Consider the following 22087-nt stretch of genomic DNA (forward strand, 5'->3'; position numbering starts at 1 on the left):
TTTTATAGCACCTCCAAATTCATATTTTGAGTAATTTTACAGCAGAAGTATGGGACTTTGCTTCCAAAAACCTTCAAAATTATACAGTAAAATTGTTTGATTTTCAGTATGACAGTATTAAGTGATGCCTTGTACTCAAATATGTCAGTCATTACCTGGAACTATGGACCAAAGTCTTTTTATAGCACCTCCAGTTTCATATTTTGAGTCAATTTACAGCAGAAGTATGGGACTTTGCTTCCAAAAATCCCCAAATTGATACCGTTTAATTGCCTGATTTTAAATATGGGTGTAGTCAGAGGTGTCCCCTGAAATAAATCAGTCTGGAATTATTGTTGTATTCTTGTAAACTCAAACTATACATTCCTTTCACAATTCACTCATTTGTTTTGTATAATGGACAGACACAGGTTACATGTATTTTACTTCTGGTGAATATAATCCATTACTAGTTTTTATATGTACTTTGTATTAACATCTTATTTTGAAAACCGGAAGTAGTCCAATGTGTATCATCTCGCCAACTTCGCTACTCGATCTCGGCCGTTTGAATGCATTTACCACGCGTGCCGGAATAAGAGCGCATTACAAGTTTAGTGTCGGCTGAGTTGACCACGGAGATCCGAGTGTCGGCTGGCTTGACCGCAGTCCAGTAGTCCCCAGCTGAGCCAGTCTCCCTTGCCTCAGGAAAAGATTATTGTTTGATGATTAATTTGCTGATTTTTTTTTGCCACATTTTTTCATTTATTTAATTTGTGTTCTCCATAACATCCATGTCACTTTCTGCTTCATGAATTTAAAAAATCAAATCGTTAATGGTTCATTTGTTTTCTCGTAAACAAAGTCCAAAGAAAGAAATGTTCTCATATCAACCTCTGTTCTGCTGCTCCTCACAGTTATTCATGGGGCTTTGTCCTTTGCAGTAAGCACAAGATATAAGCAAATCAAGCTGGGTGTTATTTCAGTTTGTGCAAAATGTTGATATGTGGAGACCTCCTGAAATGAAGGAGGTGCAGGTTTCTTGTACAAGTGATTCCATCATTAACTCAAAAATGGCCTCTGATCATCAGTGCCTCATACATATCAGTGTGTCCACTTATTGACAGCAGTCTAATGAATGGCTCTCAGGGTGCTCAAGCAGTCTGTTGGATTTTAGGCAGATGCTCAAGACAGTTGAATAGCTTTCATTCTTTTATCTCATCTGCTCTGTACAACTACACAACAACCTCTTTTTTACGGCTCAATATTTTCACTGCACAAGTTATTTAGAGCTGTTCCTGTCAGAGGGACTGTGAAACCAGAAATCCATCATTCGGCTAACTAAAATGGTGAGGGCTCCATGAAGCTAGAGTAAGAGCAGCAGCAAAACGGAGGCTTTTGCAGCATGCCATGTAATGAGATGTATTGTGCGCATGTCTTGCTTAGCAAGTACCCGAAACCAGATTAGTCCTCATTGTTCCTCCCAGATAAAGGAGAAGGTGGGTTGATAAAATCACTCTCCCTCTCTTTCTTCCCACCTTGTAATTGCACCATTAAGCACAGCACTGGCACTATTATATATGATTATTTGTTTTGAGGGTTGCGTTGCAGCTTATCTAATTGGTTCTGATGGTTAGAGGACTGGTAATATTTTAAACTGACTGAAGACAGTGAAAGCTGTTGGGTAATTGGAAAATTGCCTCAGAGGGTTAGCTGAACAAATTCCTATTTACCCAGAAGCTGGATCTTTTCAAGCTTTTCACTGATGTAGTTATAATCCAATACCCGAGCACAAGCTGGCTGAGTGTCTGCACCTGTAAGTGGGAATGATGTTGCTACATCATTGTCTGCACCAGGGGTTTAATGCAAAGCTACTATATGTATGTAAAAATATCTATGTATTTGTATACTGATTTACAGCATGCCGAAAGTAAAGGCTTGTACAGGAAGTTGTTAGTAGCTGAAATAATTTTTTTATAGGAAAAAACAAGTTTGAATTGCAATGGGCCATTTTGCATGATTTCTTTTTTAACTAGAGGCTGTGCATATCATGGGAGTAGGCCCTTTTTTTATCTGAAAAACTCTTTTGGACATTTTTTAATGCACTTTTGAGACAATCCCTAACTTCAGCTTGTCCGTTTCCTGTCTATTGTCAAGTCACAAATTCAGATGCTGTTTGTAATGGAGAACATTATCTGTTCACCTGAACAGCCTCTGTTAAACTGCACTGAATAAAAGATCCGGACAAACTGTTTTGTGAATTGTTGATGTCAGTAAAGGTTTGTGTATTATTATGATGTCTCACTTTTTCTTTCCTTGTACTCTCTACTCCCTTTTTCTTCCTGCAGCACTATGCTGAGATCCCGGGCAGCCTTCCCACTATGCTTGAACCGGACTCCTGTTTGGTCAGCTCTCAGTCTCTGACTAGGAGTCACAATGCTTTGGGGCTACCTAGAGCCCCGTCAGGGTTGGAGTGTCCAGGGGAAGGTCTGGGCATGGAGGCGATGTGTGGTAGCAGCACCCCGAGGCACCACATCCTTTACTCGTCCCCAACGGACTGTGAGACCTGGCAGAAGCATCGTGCAGAGCTAGCTGAAGGGTCAAGCCTGTTGTCTGAGTCCCACTCCCTGTTGGAGCCCCAAAGTCTCTCAACCAGCTATGACACCCTCTACCTCCCACACATGTCTGGCCAGGCTCCCCCTCTACATCCTAACCGTCTTGGCCTCTCTCTTGATGTGGCCTCGACGTTTGAAGTCGGAGGGGGAATGCTGGGTGTGGATGGAGATTTGGCGGTCAGTCCCAATGTGATGAAGAGACGTCGGGGCGGCCTGATTGAGCAGAGGGACATTGTCAAAGCCCACCAGGCTCATAAGATTCACAGCACACCACAGGCACGACGCAAGGAGTGGGAGTGAGTATGATGTTGATATATATATATATATATAAATATACAGAACCCTGGCTCTCTCTTTCTCCTACCTGCTAAATTATCCTGAGTTTTATCCTGAATATAGTCATGTAGGAACAGACCACAGCAACACAACTGCAATCAATCAATCAATCAATCAATCAATCAATCAATCAATCAATCAATCAATCAATTTTAGTGGGTACGATTGCAGGTTTAAAAGAATAGTTTGACATTTTTGGGAAATACGCTTATTCGCTTTTTGGCAGAGTTAGATTAGATGAGTGAAACCATACTCATGTTTGGATACAGTAAGTTAGCTTAGCTTAGCAAGACTGGAAACAGTTTGGCTCTGTCAAACAATAACAAAATCCGCTGGCTGCTGGCTGTAGCTTCATATTTGCTGTGCAGACATGAGAGTGGTAATGATCTTCTCATCTAACTTACTGCCAGAAAGCAAATTAGCATATTTCTCAAAAATACTCTAAACTATTCATGTAAATGTGACCTAAACTTTAAGGTGTGCATCATGCCGTGGAGTAGAGAAAATAGCATCTCGATCTAAATGATTATTGTAACAGTCTCACTATCAGCATACTGTACTGTTTACTGTGTGTGTGTGTGTGTGTGTGTGTGTGTGTGTGTGTGTGTGTGTGTGTTTACTGGTTTCCTGCCCTGTGGCGCTATAAAACTTCTAGCTGATTATAGCGGTGACGCTCCCCTCTGTTTCCCTGCTGACGCTGGGGCTTCACCTCTAATGGCGTTGGCACCCTCTGTGCCCCCCCCCCCCGCCTCACCACAGGTACAGGATGCCACATCCCATACTGAGTTATGTCTATGGCTAAAGAGACAGAGGCTTGAGGAGCATAACGGCAGAGAGAAAGTGGGAGGATAGATGGGAGGTGGAGAGGAGATGGCTGACGTGCAATAAATGCAGGGGGAGAGATGAGGAGGAAAGAGACAAATGTTAATTTGAAATATAAAAGGAGACATTTGTGGAAAGAGAACCCTTTCTGCTGTAATTTGCATTTGATATTTAAGCCCATGTGACAGTGGTATTGATGTGGTTGATTACTGGATCACCAGGCCTGTAGAGATGCACGGTCATGGACCAGATAACTATTCTCTTCCCTGCCTGATATAATTATTACCATACTATGACAGATCTCTACTTCATCTGCTGAGAGGACAATGGCCAGAGGGAGTCAGGATACGTTACAACCATGAACATTCACCTCTCAGGGCCACTTAGCAACAAACCCACAGCCACCTGACAGGAGGATGGAAAATGAGGTGTTGCACCTGAGGCAAAGTGTGCACCTGCTTTTGTTTTTCAAAGGAAATCAGTCTGTTTTCAAACCAAGCGAGAGCAATATGTTATGAAAAAGAAAGCTTATGTGAGTTTTTTCCCAGCTATCATCAGAGCTCAAGCATAGTAAAGTTATTCAAACACTCAGTTTGTCCCTTGCTTCACTTTAGCCTGTAACAAGATCTCTCAACTGCCGGTCAGATGCAGATGAAGTTTTGGATGAATGTTTGTAGTCCCATGTGAACTACTTTTCAATTTGAAATGACCCCATGACCTGTCATCTAGCGCCACCATCATGTAAAAGTTGCACTTTATCAGCACTTTTATGTTCCATGAAATTATTCATGTTCCCCAGATGATAAACTTCATTGACTTAAGTGACCCTGTGACGTTTCCTCTTGCGCTTCTCTCTCATTAACATTTCTATTTTCACATGCATGCATAGATATGTACTCTGTAGTCTGATAACCTTTACTGAGTTTATTCATATTCCCCAGAGCAGAGATCTTCAACAGGGGGTCCTCAGAGTCACTGCAGGGGGGGCTCCAAATTATTGTTAATTTTTGTTTTGTTGTTTTTTCAAAAATTAAAAAGTCTCTACATGAATCCAACATCTTATTAGCAAATATAAATCCCCACTGATGATGGGCTTACTTGCCTATAGGTAACGCTGTCACTAAGGTAGCCATCCACAGATACAGTTAATCCCAAAGGATTCACTGTGCCACATTTATGTTGAGAATTAAACTATTATTTATAAAATCATGCCAACAATTATTATTTTGATAGCTTAGTATTCTATGCACTTAAAAGGTATGTATAAAGGCTTTAGGCCGCCCTACACGTTATTATAGGCCCAGTTTAATATCCAACTTCATTCTATACAATATATGTAGTAGGGGGTCCCTGCTCCATCTCTCTCTCAGTTAAGGGGTCCTTGGCTTAAAAAATGTTGAAGACCCCTGCCCCAGAGGAAGAACCCATTTGAGCCTGGCGTTTGTGTCTGTCAGTCTGCACATTTTTAGCCCCCCTGTAGGGTTTTCCCAAAGAATAACAAAATCACCATTGTGTTGTTTCCCTCTGAACCCTTTGTATTGTGGATGTTAATGAGCAAGACATGCAATATGAGCCACTGACTTTGTCTTTAGTCTTGTTTTTTATGTGCTTCCAATGAGCATCTTCTGAAAGATTTGCATGTCACATACAGAGCTCCACTTGAAAGACATGTTGAAACAGCAAACTCTGCTTTGTAAATGAAGCAATTAAGTTCCAATTCTGGTATCCTGTTCTGCTTTTGGCAGGGGTTGAAAGTGTTTTGTATATTTGTGTCTGAATTTGTAGATGCATGTGAGTGTGAGTCTGTGTGTATGTACATTTGTAGCATTTGACACATGGCGGTCTGGATAAAAACGTCCTTTCGGAAGTGCTTGATGAAATAGCAGTATTTAGAATTGGTGTGGCTCTAATGACAGTAATCAGACTTAATTAATCTGGCATTCACAACGGCATCAGAAGGAAATGTTGGTCACAAATAGAGGAGAGCGTGTGTGTGTGTTTTCTATTTAATTTTTGTGTATTTCTGAGGGAAAAGGTAGCATAGAGAGGAAGAGAGAATACTATGCCAAAATGTTTTGTGCACAATTTTATACAAATTTCACTAAAAATCAGCCTGACAAACAGAAATTAGGAATTTTTGGTATCGGTTTAGAATTTAAAAAAGATTTGATTAAAAGAAAATGCTTCTCTACAGCACAGAACTATTCAGAGTGGTTACTACAGTATTTCTGGTGTTGTGGCGTAATTATTCACACCCCAAGACAGACCCTCAATATCAGTAGGGTCTCCAGCTTGCTTGTGATGGCCAGTTGGGCAGAGCAGAAGCCCGATTTCCAGAATGGTCTCATTAAAGTAAAGAGAGAAGCAGTAAAAGAAGAGCTGCTGGCTGTGTGGGAGTAGTGGTTTAATTTAAATGATGCAAGCCAGAGTTTTAAGGCAATTAGAGTTGTTAAACTAATGGCATCATATGCTAAATCCATGACTCATTAAGCTGAACTTGGAAATGTAGTCAGAGCAGACTTCTGAATGAGCAGCAAGACTATCTAGCCAGAGAACAAGGCCAGTTAGTGGCAGCACTGTGAATGAAACTGTACCACAGGATGTTTTTTTTAATACTTTATTTTAAATGTTCTCATAACAGTCACACAGTAAACTAGACGAGACAGCAAACATAAAATAAAAATAACCACACACACCCACAGGTGGAGGGCTATCAGAGTGCAAGATCAAAGCATGCTCAGATTAAGGGCGTAGCATAGCAGCAAACACACAAATCAGACATTTAGTTCTATCAAGCAATATCAGAAATGGTTTCCACACCTTCAAAATGTATTTTTGTATTTTGTGAATTTGTGTGTGTGTGTGTGTGTGTGTGTAGTCTTGAATTAGTTTCCTGATTTGCTTTGATTTCCATTGTTCTTGGTCCTGTCACGTCTGTATTTATGTTTGTCATCTTTTGCACCAAATTACTCTCTTGACTCAGTTCTTACACACGTGCCAGGACCGGCACACATTTACAGTAAACGGATGCAGGATGAATGAGACTGAAGTGGCTGATTGCACTGGTGATACAATAGCGCCTCTTCAGTCTCTTGACGATTCAATTGGACAGTAATTACTCAAGCATATTCATGGTGTTATTAGGATAGATTTTGTTTTAAAAGAGTAAAAGGCACTTTCTTTTTCTCCTCTTCACAAACACAAAGGTAAACATGTAAACATCTGTAATCGTTGGTTCAAATTCTTTTTTTACTGTTTTACCAAAAACATTGGGTAAGGTGAGAAAACTCAGATGTATATTCCAATTTACTTTGACAAATGAGACTAAATGGAGAAAAGAAATGGTCCCCAAACTGATTCCTTTGTGCTAACAACCATCACAGAATTTTTAGATTTTTTTTTTCATAGCCTGGCATACTCAGTATGTTACTTCCTTGGCTGCCCACACACACATATATAAAAATCTGCACAGTGAAGACATATTGAAGGATGTCAAATCAACAATTCATGTAATACTTCACTGGTGATGTATTCTGAAATGCTACAGGCGTCAGTGGTTACAGATAAAAACATGAACACATCATCATTGCTGTAGCTAGTGAGTGTGTGTTTGTGTGTGTTATCAGTGGTTATCTATGCAGGGCTGTGCGTCCTGTGTTGACTCTATTCTCGGCAAGGGTGTTTACAGACTTGGACACAGTGTGTTATCCTCATCTCTTCTGATCACAACCTGATTGGAGCATACTGGCCATGCCGCTGGCAGTGGCCATCCATAAAGAGTCCGCCTGATTTCATTGCTCACAGCTGCAGTTGCAAAATTGCCTGTTTACAGAAGTGTCAGTGTTTTCATTCTTTAGACACCAAGCACATGCATCATTATTTTTCCACTGGTACAAAGAACAGGGTTCAGGGTTCTTGTTTCAGTTAAAGTCTGCATGAAGCATTCTGACTGTAGCAGGGCCATAACCAAAAGCGAGCAGCATGGCTTCAGGAATAGCAATTGTCGGTCGACCACTTTGGTTCAGACTGAACTATCTCAACAATTGGTTATTGATGGATTTACATGAAATGTTATACAGGCATTCATTGTCTGAAAGGATGAAGCCTACAGACTTTGGTGATCCCCTGACTTTCCTTTTACAGCACTTTCCTTTCTTTCCGTATTTTGTTTTTCTTTCTTTTCTTTTTGTCCTGAATCATTTTTTAGCCAATACAGACTTGACTGTTATAGAAATCTATAACTTTTTGTCCTTTTCCTCTGTCAAGAGTTATTATCTTTTAAATAACATTTAAAGAAGAAATAGCTGCACAATTTGATCCATGCAATTTGTTGCTTGCATTTCTGTCTATTGTTGACAAAACTCAATGTATTGTGTGAACCTGCTCTACAGAGTGGAGAAGCCATAATCTTGTCAGGGAAACAGTGACACCACCTCTGGTTTCAATCTTTCTGCTTCTCTCAGTGTTTGTCTGCCCGCAAAGCATTAGCTCTGAAAGAGCATCTGCACTCTGCTGCCCTCGGAGGGCCTCACACATCGGTTTATTGTCAACCTGTTTAGCTGCGAGTCATACGGCTATTCAGGAGGGAAGACTCAGGGAATTACAAAGTCTGTCAGCCGGCAGGTCTGCTCATTCACACATTCTCTCAAAAACTGAGGGAGTGTGTGATTGATGTTTCAAACAGAGGTATTATTGGATAGCAAACATGCAATCTTAATGTCATGAAAACCTGTTTGCTCATTCATGCTATTTTCACAAGATTTGCTGAAGGGGCTCGGCTGCACTCTTAGGTTAGAGCTACAGTCACTCTTACTCACTAAGATCAGTTTGAGCAATGGACGATTTCTAAAAAGGTCATCTTAGGCAGCTTTTGCTTCTTCCGTCAATGTTTTACTACTCAAGGTTTGACACTTTATTAGGCCTGACCCATTCTAATTTCATCAGTACACAACTGAGAGAGAGTCTGTCTCTTCTTGTATCTGTCTCCTTCTCCTTCATTATTGTCTCCCTGTCAGTGTCAGACAGACACCCAGTGCAGTGTAAATGTCAAAGCTGTTTGTCATAAGTGAATTATTAATGATGACACGCTGAAAAGCCATTTTCTGCGCCACAAAACCATGTGTCTGTCAAACAATAAGCAGAATGGAGAAGAGAGAATGTGTGTCAGGGGAAGGGGGGGGGGTGTGGAAATGTTTGTTCACTTGCACACTCTATAATAATGTTTTCATTTAATTCAAGCTGGCATATTTGTTTTATGACAAGGATGTATTTGTTTGTGACGCATTTAGGGTGGAGAGCTTCTCATGAAGTGATAAATAATATACTAACGTAAAGACAAAAAAGTCCAGGGTGCTCAGGAAGTTCAGTCAGATGTTTGAAGGTGCTCTTTGGGGTCGGGAATTCAATTAAGTGTAGAAAAAAAGGGAAATCCAAGGCACTCTTCTTCAAAATTATTTAAAAAGCCTTTATTTTACCGGCTATTTCATAATAGAAAATGTAAAAGACATAGGGAGAAGCAACCGACGCGTAGCGGCGCAGACAGCCTTCTTCGTTAATGTGTTCAGTCTCACACTCACCCTCCACCTACCCTTGTTTCTTTCTTTGCTCTCTCTCTATTTGTCTTCCTGTCTTTGGAACTGACACTGTTGATGACCATCACAGAGATAGATGGTGTCCGAGTTTGACTTAATGTTGCTCTGGGGTGTAAAGTGAAGACAGTGACGGGATGGAAAAGAGTTTAGGAGTCCAGCAAAGACAGACAAATACAAAGGGAAGTGGAATTGTAACCTGTTTTGGCAGATTTTGTTTTTGTGTGAACGACCTCACGCTTCTTTGTGAATGTTTTATATAAAGTCCCCGATCAATAACATTCAGATTTTATTACTCTAATTATTGCAGTCATTGTTCTTTTTGGTTTTGATGTTAAGGCAATTGCAAAGATTATAGAAATTAGTTAGTGTTTAAAAATGGCTTTAGTGATCATATTTAAAAAAAAAATCATATTATGTTATCACAAAGTCCCTGATCTGATTCTGCCTGGGGACCTTTGTTGCATGTATCTATGTCCCAATGTACCTGTCAATCTCTATTGTTACTATCAATAAAGGCAAAAAAGCTAAATGCTAACGTCAGCATGCCAACATTGACAATGCTAACATGCTGATGTTTAGCAGGTATACTGTTTACTATGATCACCATCTGAGTTAAGTGTGTTAGCATGCTAATATTTGCTAATTAGCACTAAACACAAAGTGGAGTTGATGCTGGTGGGAATGTGATTAGTTTTGCAGGTACTTGGACATTTGAAAATTTTGACCTGATGATGGTGCTAGATAAACAGTTAAGAGATTACCAAAGTGGTTACATTATATCCTGAGGGGGACATGACAATAGTTAGGGAGACTGTCCCTACCCGAAACACACCCCTAAAAGTCCTTTGTTTAAGCAGCAATTATGACTCATATTTACATTTCGTATAGTGGGGGCCCTCTAGTGGCTGTAGTAAAGTAAGTAATAAGGAGGTAGGTTGGAGTTTTAGATGGGTCAAACAAACACAGGGGACTGGGGTTCGTGTCCCGTTTGAAAATATAAGTAAACGACAAGTTTTTTTTATAACTTTACGGAGCAAACGGAACTACGCTACGTTCTGCGTCACGTGATTAACCACAAGTGAAGTAACCTAACAAATGTCCATGATTTTAACCCAAACATGATCTTTTTCTAAACTTAACCAAGTACTTTTTGTGCCTAACTATAAGCAAACTGCGACCATTTCACAATGTTAACGACGTGTTTAAAACCGCAACTGTTATGAGGAAGGAAAACGCTCCTCTAGGTCGTATTTCCTGCCACTGCTAGGGGTGCTAATTTATGAAACATTCCTATGGGTCATATTAGATGGTAGGAATAAACAACCTATATACATTACTGTAGCTGTATGATTGTTAGGACTTGTTGTTGTTGAGACATTTCTCTCAAAACCACAAACCCCATGGTGGCGCTTGAATCAGAGTATCACCGAAGTAATTAGGATTCATTATTATCTAGCAATCATAAATGTCTGTAAAAAAATATTTTGGCAATCCATCTTGTAGATGTTGAGATATTTCTTGTAGATGTTGAAATATTTCAGTCTGGACCAAAGCCAAAGTGATAGACCAACAGATCGATGTTTCCATTTTGTGATAAAATTCTAAATGATGTAAGTTCAGAGCTCAACGCCCTCACATGGTTTATGTTTTGACTAAACACAGGGCATCATCTGCATGCCCCCATTACCTGTTCCCCATTCTTTTAGTATTACAGCCTTAAATGTTACTACAATGCATGTCTGCATCATGCCCTGCTTTACTGACATCAGCTACGTCCCCTGGGAAAACTCTCTATGTAATATGGCCTCCAGCCCTCCCATTCAAGACCACATGATCTACTCTGGCGCCTGCTCTCTCATTTACTATTGCACATTCAGATGTTCACACACACACACACACACACACACAGGCCCTTGCACTTGAGGGGCATTTATTATCTGTTTAATACTTAATAAGACCATAGATGTGCTGATAACTCACTTGGTACAAGCAATATCTTGAAATTATGTTTCAGGCTCTGTGCTGGATGGAATTTTATGTGTCATTTGACATTTATATTTAAGTGAGTGTGCTCTAGGAAGTGTAGCTGTCTTGACTGTAGTTTTGGAAAATAAAACAGAAAGCTGCCTGAGGAACATAAAGCTAGATCCAAGTTACTCTGAATTATCTGAACACTTGATTAAGAAATCCATTATTTATTGACCTAAAAGCATCTTCTTATTAGCCTCTGTCAAAATAAAATAGAATCCATGATAAATAATTATTTTAACTTGATTTACTCACAGAAAGATGTATTGGCTAGAGAGATACAGTTTTCTGAGCAGCTGGTTTGCTTCTGCTAGGAAAAGCTTTGTGTTGACCTCCCAGTCTGTCCTGTGATATGAAATCATTTACTATCATCATCCTACCAACCTGTACGCGCGCATACAGACAAATAAAAGGCCCTTGTGTAATGATGTTTGGCTAGAGAAGTGACACCCTTAACCCCCCTTTTAAAATAGGCTCTCAGCTAGCATGAGTAAAGAAGTGATTTGGGTGTTGAATGGTCCTGTTGATTGCCAGGTTGCAAAATGTCAAGTTATAAATAAGAAATCCAATCGAATCATCTATTCCAGAAACATCTATTTCTGTGTGTGTGTATGAAAAGACTGTGTGTTTATGTGTGGTGTGCATACATGCTGAAAATAGCAAAGCTGTCATGTGCTTCTTTGGACATTAAAGTCCTGACACGCTGAGGGGAAGGATGTGTGCCCCGTCGTTGAATTCACTCCCATCCGTTTATTCAAAGCTTCAGATTTAAATATCAAAGGTGATGGAGCTGTGCTCTGAGAGTTCAATGCTGTTAGCTTATTGGAGCAATAATACCTTTGTAGTACAACAGGATTTCTTTCAGCCACTGATGTTTTCAAGCCAAATGGGCTTAGCAGGGGGCCTTAGCTATATCTAAATAGCCTTTTTTGGCCCCTATACTTTAAAATTACAATTCGGTGATGGGTTGTGGCGTATGTGGCCAGCATCAAGATCCACACATTAGCCGTTTGTTGAAGACTGATATGCAGGGAAACAAGCCAAAGACACGCCTGAAATGTGTGTGCAAGATATTCATCACATCCCCCCCACCCCCCCCACCCAAACCAGAGGGAGCCCGAAATGTTGCAGCTGCGTGACTTATGTTGCTCCAGGAGGGGAGTAGTTCTGACAAATGGGGAGAAGGATGCTGGGTAAGCAAACTGAGTCTTCATCAATATCCAACGTAGCAACAAACTGCGACTTTAGTGTCGTGTCTGTGACCCCTAGTGGAGCTTTTTAGAACTGCTTACTGCACAGACAGACTCATGCATGCATCCATGAGACACATTGATGGTGTTTTAGCCTGTGAAGTAATAATTTGTTTATATCATGATATCATTTGATAATAAAGGGAAAATGTGTTGACAGAGACACCAAAATCCAGCTGGAGGGATACACAGGAGAAGAGGAATAATTGAAATAGTTTTTCTTGGGAATTATTCATGCAGAGGTACAATGAGAACAAAAAAGTGACACATTACATATTTAAAGCTCTTTTAGGTTTAAACTGGGCGGACTGGAACTCCCCCTGCATGCTGAAACATTGATAAAGAGAAGCAGCGGCTGAGACTGCAAACACACAGAGAACTGATGAATCATTCCTCCATCCTATTCATCTCAAGCCAAAGTTTGATTTGATCTTGCGTGTGTTAGATTAGCGTTGTTTTGCCCACCAGAGGCCATTCATAATCCACAGTCTTAGTGATTCACTGCAGCTTCAGTCGAGCTTGTCTGCACAGTATGTTTTCCAGATCAGAGCAGCTGTCACTTAAGAAGCCATTAGGTAATGACATGGGGAAATACTGTCATGTGGAGTAAAGAATCAAGCATACCCAATCTGCAGCTGCTGGGACAGTTTTAGTAATCAGAGTAAACTGTACTCCAGCCTACCAGCCATCTGGTTTTGACTTGGCCCTTACACACCTCCTGTGATAAATTTACAGCTGCCTGTTGATATTATTGATCTGTCTGGCTGCCAGTGTGATTATTAACATCATTTTCATTCACTCTCATTATGAGCCAGATAGATATATGGACTCATGGATGGTTTCATTTAAAAAGTAAATAGCTGCAGCACCAATTTGTCACAGAGAAATCCTTATTCATGGATTTTCTTGATTAACCCACCTGCTCCTTTTGCTGTATATTATGATGGATTTCCATCATCAGGATTTAATAGTGTTTTTTTGGTTTTGCAGCACTGAAATATTTGGTCTAAGAAAGGTCTGCAAGCCACTATAAATGATTTGTAATAGAAATATTCCCCAAATCCCCTAAATGTGTTATTTTTGTTGACCCAGAAAACTACATTTTAATGTGTTCATTTTGCAAACCTATGTTCCTCCTCACAAGCTACTTCCAGCTCTTTTATGTTATTTGACATTTGTACTCTCAGAAAAACTGCTTGCATTTCCTTTGGTGGCTGAAGAAAGTAATAACATGGTGTGCAGGCCCTTGGGGGATTTAATAAAGGCAATGATCAGGAACAGGCTTTTATGTTGGCAACAGGATAGCAGTTCGAACATTAAAATAAATCCAAAAGGGCATGACTGGTGAGCAGGTCAGGAGCATGTGGAGATGGGCTGGTATAACTGGAGAGGGATGAGGAACAGGTGAGCAGGCGGATGTAGGAGTCAGGTGACTGGGAAGTCTCAGGCTGTCTGGTGGATGGGTGGAGAATGGCAGGTCTGAAAAGTTTCTAAGAAATGCATCATGGGCCTGGGGGAAGTGAGAAGTGGAGGCCCAATCCCAACTGAGTGCGAGAGGCTGCAAGGGCTCGAAATGGTATAAATAGAAATGGGACAGTACTTTGTGTCGGCATATCACGTTACCTTGAAACATGTTAGGTACAATTGAGCACGTGGGACTTTTTGTTTTACTTTTTTTTTTAAAGTTCTTTATGATCAAGAAAGATTTGACCGTCTTCTAGGCTTTTTACCGAGTGGAGTAGTCAAATAATCAATTTACTATTTTTTGTCAAAACCAGGTGTGCTTGTGTTCCTCTGATTTCCATGTAATCATTTAATCTAAATTCTGAAAGTTAATGTAATGTATCGGTGTAATTGTAATACTCCAGGCTGATCTCCCATGTGCCACTCCTCCTTGTTTACCGTTTTTTTTTTAAGCTTTCAGGCTTCCCCTGGTAACTCTGTGTTTTAACGTCACAACACTATAAATTGTCGGTAATTCCCTCAGGCAAAGTTTGCAGAAATGCAGATTATGGAAAGTGTTCAGAAAGGGCTCAAAATGTCTGCAAGAGAGCCCTCATGCACTTGAAGATCTGACAGTGGGACAGCCATAAGCCCTCACAGACTCAATGGAAATGAGTCCATTAGTGTGGAGTTTGGGATTGGGCCAGTGACAGAGGGGCAGACTGAGCAAAAATAAAAACTGAGGCAGCTGTTTTGACAGTAAAGGGCTTTTACATGGTTCACAACCTTGACAAAATATATATCTCCCTAATGTGAATAGATTATATAAAAAGAAATTGGAAAAATGACTAACCACAAAGCTGTCAGACAATAGCATCAATTGTTAGTACATCTTTGAACTCCAAATATCCAAATAAAACATTGGAATTGATGAATTCTCTGTTCTATTAAATAATGTAGTACCTATATTTGTCACTAGATGGAGATAATTGCTCAGCAATCATATTACCCAGCACCCTTGACATCATTCAACAAAAGGGTTATGCAGCAAGGATGCATAATGTGACACTAGTGTTAGTACACATATAAACCAGTGTCAGACTGATAATACAAAGCCACCATTGGAGTTTTATTAAATATTAAATATAAGCTGGAGATGTCATCCACCTGCACTATGATGGAGGTACATTAAAACAGCCTGCCAAACCTGCCATGACATTCAATTTTCTTTGCACAATGAATTCCTTCAATAACTGTTTAAGTATGTCTTTCATAACTTGACTCTTCATTTTAAAGACGACATGATGTTTCCCAGAGTTTCCTGTATCATTGGTGTGATGTATCACATAGCCTCAAGAAACTGGTACTAAAAGGTACAATCTTTGATCCAAATGTAATCAAAAGTGTTACCCCAATGGTAATCTAAATCTGCCCCAAAATAATTTACAGGTGTTTGTTGTTGTTTTTTATTTTGTTCTAGAAGGACCGACATTAGACTGAATTGTTCAAATATATAGATTGGGTGGCCGGGTTGGCTCAGTTGGTAGAGCAGGCGCACATATACATAGAGGTTTATGCCTCGATGCAGAGGTCTAGGGTTCGAGTCCGACCTGTGACGATTTCCTGCATGTCTTCCCACTCTCCACTTTCTCACCCAGCTGTCCTGTCCATTAAAGGTGGAACTGCCCAAAAAAACAAACAAACATTTATATAGATTTGGGATTTTATAAAAATGTAAATGCTATTTCTGAGGTTTTTCCACCCCACAATTATTATTAGGGCATTAATAGAGTTTAATCATCTTAACACTAACTCAATGTTGGCTGCAGTGTTTTTATCTGCTGCTCAACTTCCTTGGGCCTCAAAAGCTGTGTAAAGTGTGAAAATCTTTCAAAATCATTTGGCCAATATATGGCTAATCATTTTCCAAGTCAAGTTCACCATAGCAGATTCAGTACATGAAGAGGAAAAAAAATCCTCTTTATCATTCTAAATTAAGTCACTTAAATTAATCGAGCATCTCAGACAGCCGTATAAATGTCAGCGTGTATGTTTGTTTTGTTATCTGGTCGATGATTGCAGCACACTGTTAACTGCCCAACTGTAGCTTTGTCCACTCTACACTTGTAGTATGTCAGAAACTAGGCTAACAACATGCTTGTAGACAGAGTCGTTTGTCTGGAGACAACGGTCATAATTCAGCCCCCCGTGGGGAACGATGATTTATATAGCTTATTCCATAAAATCTAGGGTTACAGGGACAGATTCATGGGGCTGAGAATAGGGGGCTTGTCAGTTTGGTTGCTAGGAAACAAGTAGGAGGAAGACAACAGTTGAATGCAGAAATCTGGGTTGGATAGAGAGAGAGAGAGAGCTGGAGAGAGAGAGCTGGAGAGATAGGTGAGGGTGATAGAGAGGGTAAGACAGAAAGAGAGCGAGAGAGACAGGCAGAGAAATCATGCTGCAGGGTAAATTTGTTTCCTCATATTTCCTTTGGGCGCTGATCAAGGCCAGGAAAGAAAACCAACAGTGCTGCTATTTCCATGCTGTGTTATTACAGAGAGATGACTATTGATTCTGCCAAACCCACTTGTAATTATTCCTGTTTCCATGATCAAAACACTTTCCCAATGTAAAGCCCAGAAATTCAAATGGTGGTTCTTGTACAGCTCATCATTAACACACACCCAGACACATGCAAAGCCACACATACACTCACACACAAAAGTCCTCTCATGTTCCAACCATTACCATCTCAATGAAGCTAAATATAGTCCCATCCCCCGGCCCCTTCATCTCGCCTCATCAATAGGTCTGCCTTTGTCGTCTGTCTGTCCTTCTATGTTTGCCCGGAGCTTTTCTGTGTCATGTTGAATTCTGGGGTCTGGCCGATGGCACACTGACCCAGCACAGCGGCTATTTTTGGGGAACTTAATAGGTTTAAGATGTTTTTTTTTTATTGTTTTTTAGATTTGAGCACACAACACTTGACACATACTGGCACTATGGTAAATAGGTGTTGTTGTAGGTGAATAATATCTGAGTGTTTAAATTAATTACTTAAAATGTTTTTTCCTCAATTCGACAGTTGTTGTAGCAGTGGCTTAAACCATATGGTCATCTACATCTCCATCTGTGCTCCAAGCTAATTTCTACTGGAAATATAAAGTTTTTACATTTGCCAATATGGTTATGTTTTCACTCATTAATTAGTTTGTCAGACATTCAGCTGCATACATCAACTGTGCGAACAGATTGTTTTTGTGCTGATGCATTTTCCAACAGTCCATGATTATTGTGTTTGAAGCCTTATCTATCAAATGATATACAAAACCAGACTTGATTTCAGTCCAAGCATAATGGTATGTTTGCAAGCTCAAATTTAGTTTGATTTCAAATTGAATCATTCGGAGTGATGTCTTTGGGTGTAACAGCAACACAGACAACGGCTCAGAATTTGGCAATGTTTCACACCTTTTGCAGCTCATTTATGGTGCGTTTTATGGCCAGGGACAAACGCACACTGCCTTCTTAATGCGGTTTGATCTAAGGGGTGCCTTGCATCTAATTAGCATTATTGCATATGTATTTTAATGCAAATAACAGGAGAAAAAAAGAGATGATCATTTCTTATTGTATTTTGTGTGTTAAAATCTCTGCCTCTAAAGAGCAGGTGCAAATATATACAGGTATGAGGGAAGATGGTGGTGGGGAGGGAAAAAAATGTAATCAAACCATATTCTTCAGGGACCTGCACTAAGAGAGAGAGAGAGCAGTAGTTCATAATAAATCAGCACAGTGTATGACTGTGTTAAAACACCAAAGAGCAGACAAAGAGTTATGGCTCTGTGGTCATCAATCCTCAACTTGAAGTTAAATTTGATGTTCATTGAGCTGCTGCCTCACTATGGCAATGGCGAATGCACTCTTATGACATATATATTGTATTTTTAAAAAGCTCAAGACCAAGTGAATGTCAGACATTAACTAACAATCTTTTTCAAACGTTTTTCAGTGCAGCTTCCTTCTATGTTTTGTGGTGCACCCACTCTGCTGTCATTGGAGTTTCCACTATACAGATTATAAGTTTCTCCTTGTCAATACACCTGCCGAAGTGAAGCTAGTAAATCCAACAGAATGCGCAGTCGACTAGATTTATCCTGTCTTCCTCCTTAAATGCATGCAACATAAGGGAGAGAGGTGCACATGACTTATAACACCCAGGTTATACCTTAAATAACAGTCCAACTGAGCATCCAGGCTGTTGTCTGAAATGAGACACCCCATGTGTTAAGGTTGTCCTGTTATGTTGATTGTGGATGATGAATTATGGTAAATGTTACGGTAAATCCAAGTAAAAGTTTACTATGCTATATTGTGTGTGTGTATGTGTGTGTGTGTGTGTGTTTGAATGCTCGGATGGCTGGTCAGATGACATGACATTGATGGCTTAATGTTTTAAGCACAGTTGTTGGAGCAAAATTGGCTAAGACCACTTTGTTGCTCATATACCTCAGCAGTATGTGGAAGCTGGACAACACCATCTCTTCATGGATGCCATGTTGCTATGGAGACTAATCCGACTGTGACAGGTTGAAAACAATTTAATATTAGGTTAGCCTGGCAAGAGTTGAAAAAAACGTTCAATCTAGCTTAAATTCCTTCAGTGCACGGTTTAAACTAATTAAATCAATAAGATTGTTGTGCCCAATCAATGCCTTCATCCTTCTGGATTGAGAACCATACCGAATACTACACTACCCAGGATCCTTTGGTGCAAGAGTTTTTATTTGACCTGTATGTATATGTCCTAACTAAATGAAATGTAGACTGAGATAAATACATTTAGTTACAACAGAGATGTAGTGGGATAAAGGAGATGGGAGTGAATCACTCTAAAAAAATTATGAAACTTTTTAAAGTTGTTGATGTTATGATCATACTGTATGTTGACCTGCTTATTTATACCTGCACATGTAAAGCTCCTCCAATGGCTGTCAACAAGTGCGTTATCCACACTGATGAAAATGTGTTGACATGTCTTACTCAGACAGACATACAGATTCCTTATGACGTCTCTGTCTGTCTGTCTGACAGCACTGTGTAAATAATGTCTTTTGCTGTATGTGACTCACTACACAAGCTGCCTGCAGTTACACTCTTCCAATTACAATACTTGTCATTTAGTCAATGATACAATTCTTTTCCATTTTCTTTCCTTTATTACAGTTTACTTTTGGTTTCAAGCTAAAGTTCTTCACAAAGGAACAAAAATGAGAAGCACCTACGTAAACAGCCGGAGGGGTGTGTGAATACAAGTCTATCATTTAGTATTTATTTCATCATCATCATCATAATCAGCATCATCAGCATCATCGTCTTCAACCGGTTATCCGGGGTCGGGTCGCGGGGGCAGCAACTCTAGCAGGGGACCCCAAACCTCCCTTTCCCGAGCCACATTAACCAGCTCTGACTAGGGGGTTTCCAGGCCTTTACACCTAGTCCTGGGTCTTCCCCGAGGCCTCTGTCTCTTCAACTGGCTCCTTTCGACGCTAAGTAGCTGACTGAGCTTCTCACCCTATCTCTAAGGGAGAGGCCAGCCTTCATGACCATAGGTGAGGGTAGGAACGAAAATTGACTGGTAGATCGAGAGCTTTGCCTTCCGGCTCAGCTCTCTTTTCATCACAACGGTGTGATAAAGTAAATGCAAAACCGCCCCTGCTGCTCCGATTCTCCGGCCAATCTCCTGGGAGATATTGCACAAAAGTAGAATTTATAAATCCAGGATAACTGATAAAGCGAGGCTTGACCTAGTCTAATCTGTGCATCTTGGCTAGGTGCGTTTCACGAAGGCCAAGCCAGGCTGAGGAGGAGTGACTAGATCGAGCCAGGCTGAAGTAATTTGGATAGATGCGCGTTCACGGCTTTCTTTAACAAACGAAATCACAGATTTCTGATTTCCTGATGCTAAAATGGAGAATACGCATTGTGTATTCTTTACACAGAGTGAGCAGCAGCTTCATATGGAATTATGACAATGTGAAACACATTACTTGTAAAAAAGAAACACGGCCGCTGTAATGAAACAGCAAGAGAAAGCAAAGCAGACGATCACGGACCGACTGAATGCTTAAGTCGCATAAAAATATACATTAACTGACCACTGCTCTTAATTGAAACCGCCATACCATTCAAGGAGTTAGGCTAATTATTTGCACAAATGAGTTGTTGTACTCTTTGCCTTAGAAGTGAGCAGAAGACAGCCTAATGTTACGCAGGAAATGTACCATGAAGATCTATTACAACCACTAATCTACAATGCTAGATTGTGATGCGTACATATCCCCTCTCTCTTGTATGGGCTAAAATATAAATTACCTATGTAACATATTTACTTCCACTGCTCGCTTTTCAGGCAAAGTGTACAACAGTTTGTTTGTGGAAATAATTAGCCTAACTCCTCGAATGGTTTCATTTAAGAGCTGTAGTTCATAAATGTACATTTTTAGATATATCATTCAGTCGGTCCGCTTCTGCCACGCTTTTTTCTCACAAGACACTGAAGACATTGGACTCTGAAATCTAGAAACTATAAAGATAATTAAGTGATAAATGTAATGCACACTTTAAACATGACTGTAACACAGTGTATTCATCAGTTATTTCCCCCCAGCAAAATATAAGGTCAAAAACCATTGAGGTGTCCTCTCCTTGTTGTTTCATGAATGTCCAGTATGTACAGTAGCCTCAACTATATAGTTACTGGTCCAGTGAACTAGGACTATAATAAGGGAGGATTGTACAATTATAAAAACCTATAATAATTGTTCAAACTTCCCAAATTATAGTCCCAGTTCACTGGAGACAACACACGTTGTGTGCTAAGAATGCCAAATACAGTGCACATGGAAGAGGAACATACATACTACAAAGAATACTAAAGAATAGTAAACTAAATTAATAAACTAAAATAATTAAAGGTGTATTTGTCCCTGACCAGTCTGCCATTGTTAGAACCACTAACACGTGTATAGCACTTTATATATTGTCCTTCATCACTGACTTCATTTAAATCAGCCTTTTCTAATTATCTCCGTAATATATTCACCAGACTTCTAACAACAAGCAGTTTTCATATAGCAATATAACAGTAACAATGACTATCACATGAATAATTGTAAAAAGAATGGTCAACTTTAAATAATTACAGTGCTTTACTGAACAGCAACATGCATCTGTTGTATTTTAATGCAGGCTGATAACAATAAGGTAAAAACCACTGCTGAGTGAACAGAAAAGGCTCCAGGATTAATAAATCCTGGCTGTTAGCCTGGTCAGGAGCAGGCTAGCTGCACAGAATAAATCTCTATGGTAACTTAGGTGCTCAAGGCTAAATTCATCCAGGATAACTGGAATATCCCAGCTTAATTCCTTATCCTGGTTTTGTGCAATAGCCCTCTGCTCCATTGTCCCCTCACTCGGAACAAGACCCCGAGGTACTACTCCTTCACTTGGGGTAAGGACTCATTCCCTACCCAGAGTAAGCACTCCATTGGTTTTCTGATGAGAACCAATTTTTTTTACCAATTGTTTCAATTCAGAATTAATCTATAAGATCCAGACTGTACAAGCTTTATTGTGTCATACAAGACGTAAAGATAAGTTTTACCTTTAGTTTGTACTGTTGAACATTTTGTAAGAGCAGAAGTTCTTCTACACTGAATGTATATTTTTTTAATTCTCTGCTCCAAATATATGTCCTGCACTGTTCTCTTACACAGTATGTGTGGCCCTGTTGTCCTCGCTGTGTTGGCACATATCAGGAAACTAAAGTTGTCATAAAGTTTCTGAATCTGATATTTTTAGCATACCGCATAACTGAGCCACACAATATTGTTAATGTGTCATCTTCCAAATCTATGTCGGTCTAGGTTGCAAAAATCAAGACTAATAATACAAACTAACCCTAAAACAAAACCCAGTAAATTCAAAATCACCAACAGGCAAACTTTGTGAATTATAG

The 22087-nt window shown here is 39.9% G+C and overlaps 1 protein-coding gene across 10 annotated transcripts in view; it reads left to right on the forward strand.

Moving 5' to 3' along the window:
* Window positions 1-22087, forward strand: part of LOC116055307 (voltage-dependent R-type calcium channel subunit alpha-1E) — a 99648-nt gene that overhangs the window by 12640 nt on the left and 64921 nt on the right. For 7 of the 10 annotated variants that reach the window (XR_004898806.1, XM_036007281.1, XM_036007280.1 and 4 more), the window contains one exon: window positions 2328-2890. Coding sequence is in view for 9 of the 10 variants with exons in the window: in XM_036007281.1 (XP_035863174.1) it covers window positions 2361-2890 (530 nt within the window). In the remaining variant the exon portion in view is untranslated. Of the gene's footprint in view, window positions 1-2327; window positions 2891-22087 lie in introns of those variants that run through there. The other 3 variants (XM_031307220.2, XM_036007282.1, XM_036007284.1) reach the window with 1 other exon arrangement.

The sequence above is a fragment of the Sander lucioperca genome, chromosome 11 (genome assembly GCF_008315115.2).
Source record: "Sander lucioperca isolate FBNREF2018 chromosome 11, SLUC_FBN_1.2, whole genome shotgun sequence".
Classification (NCBI taxonomy): domain Eukaryota; kingdom Metazoa; phylum Chordata; class Actinopteri; order Perciformes; family Percidae; genus Sander; species Sander lucioperca.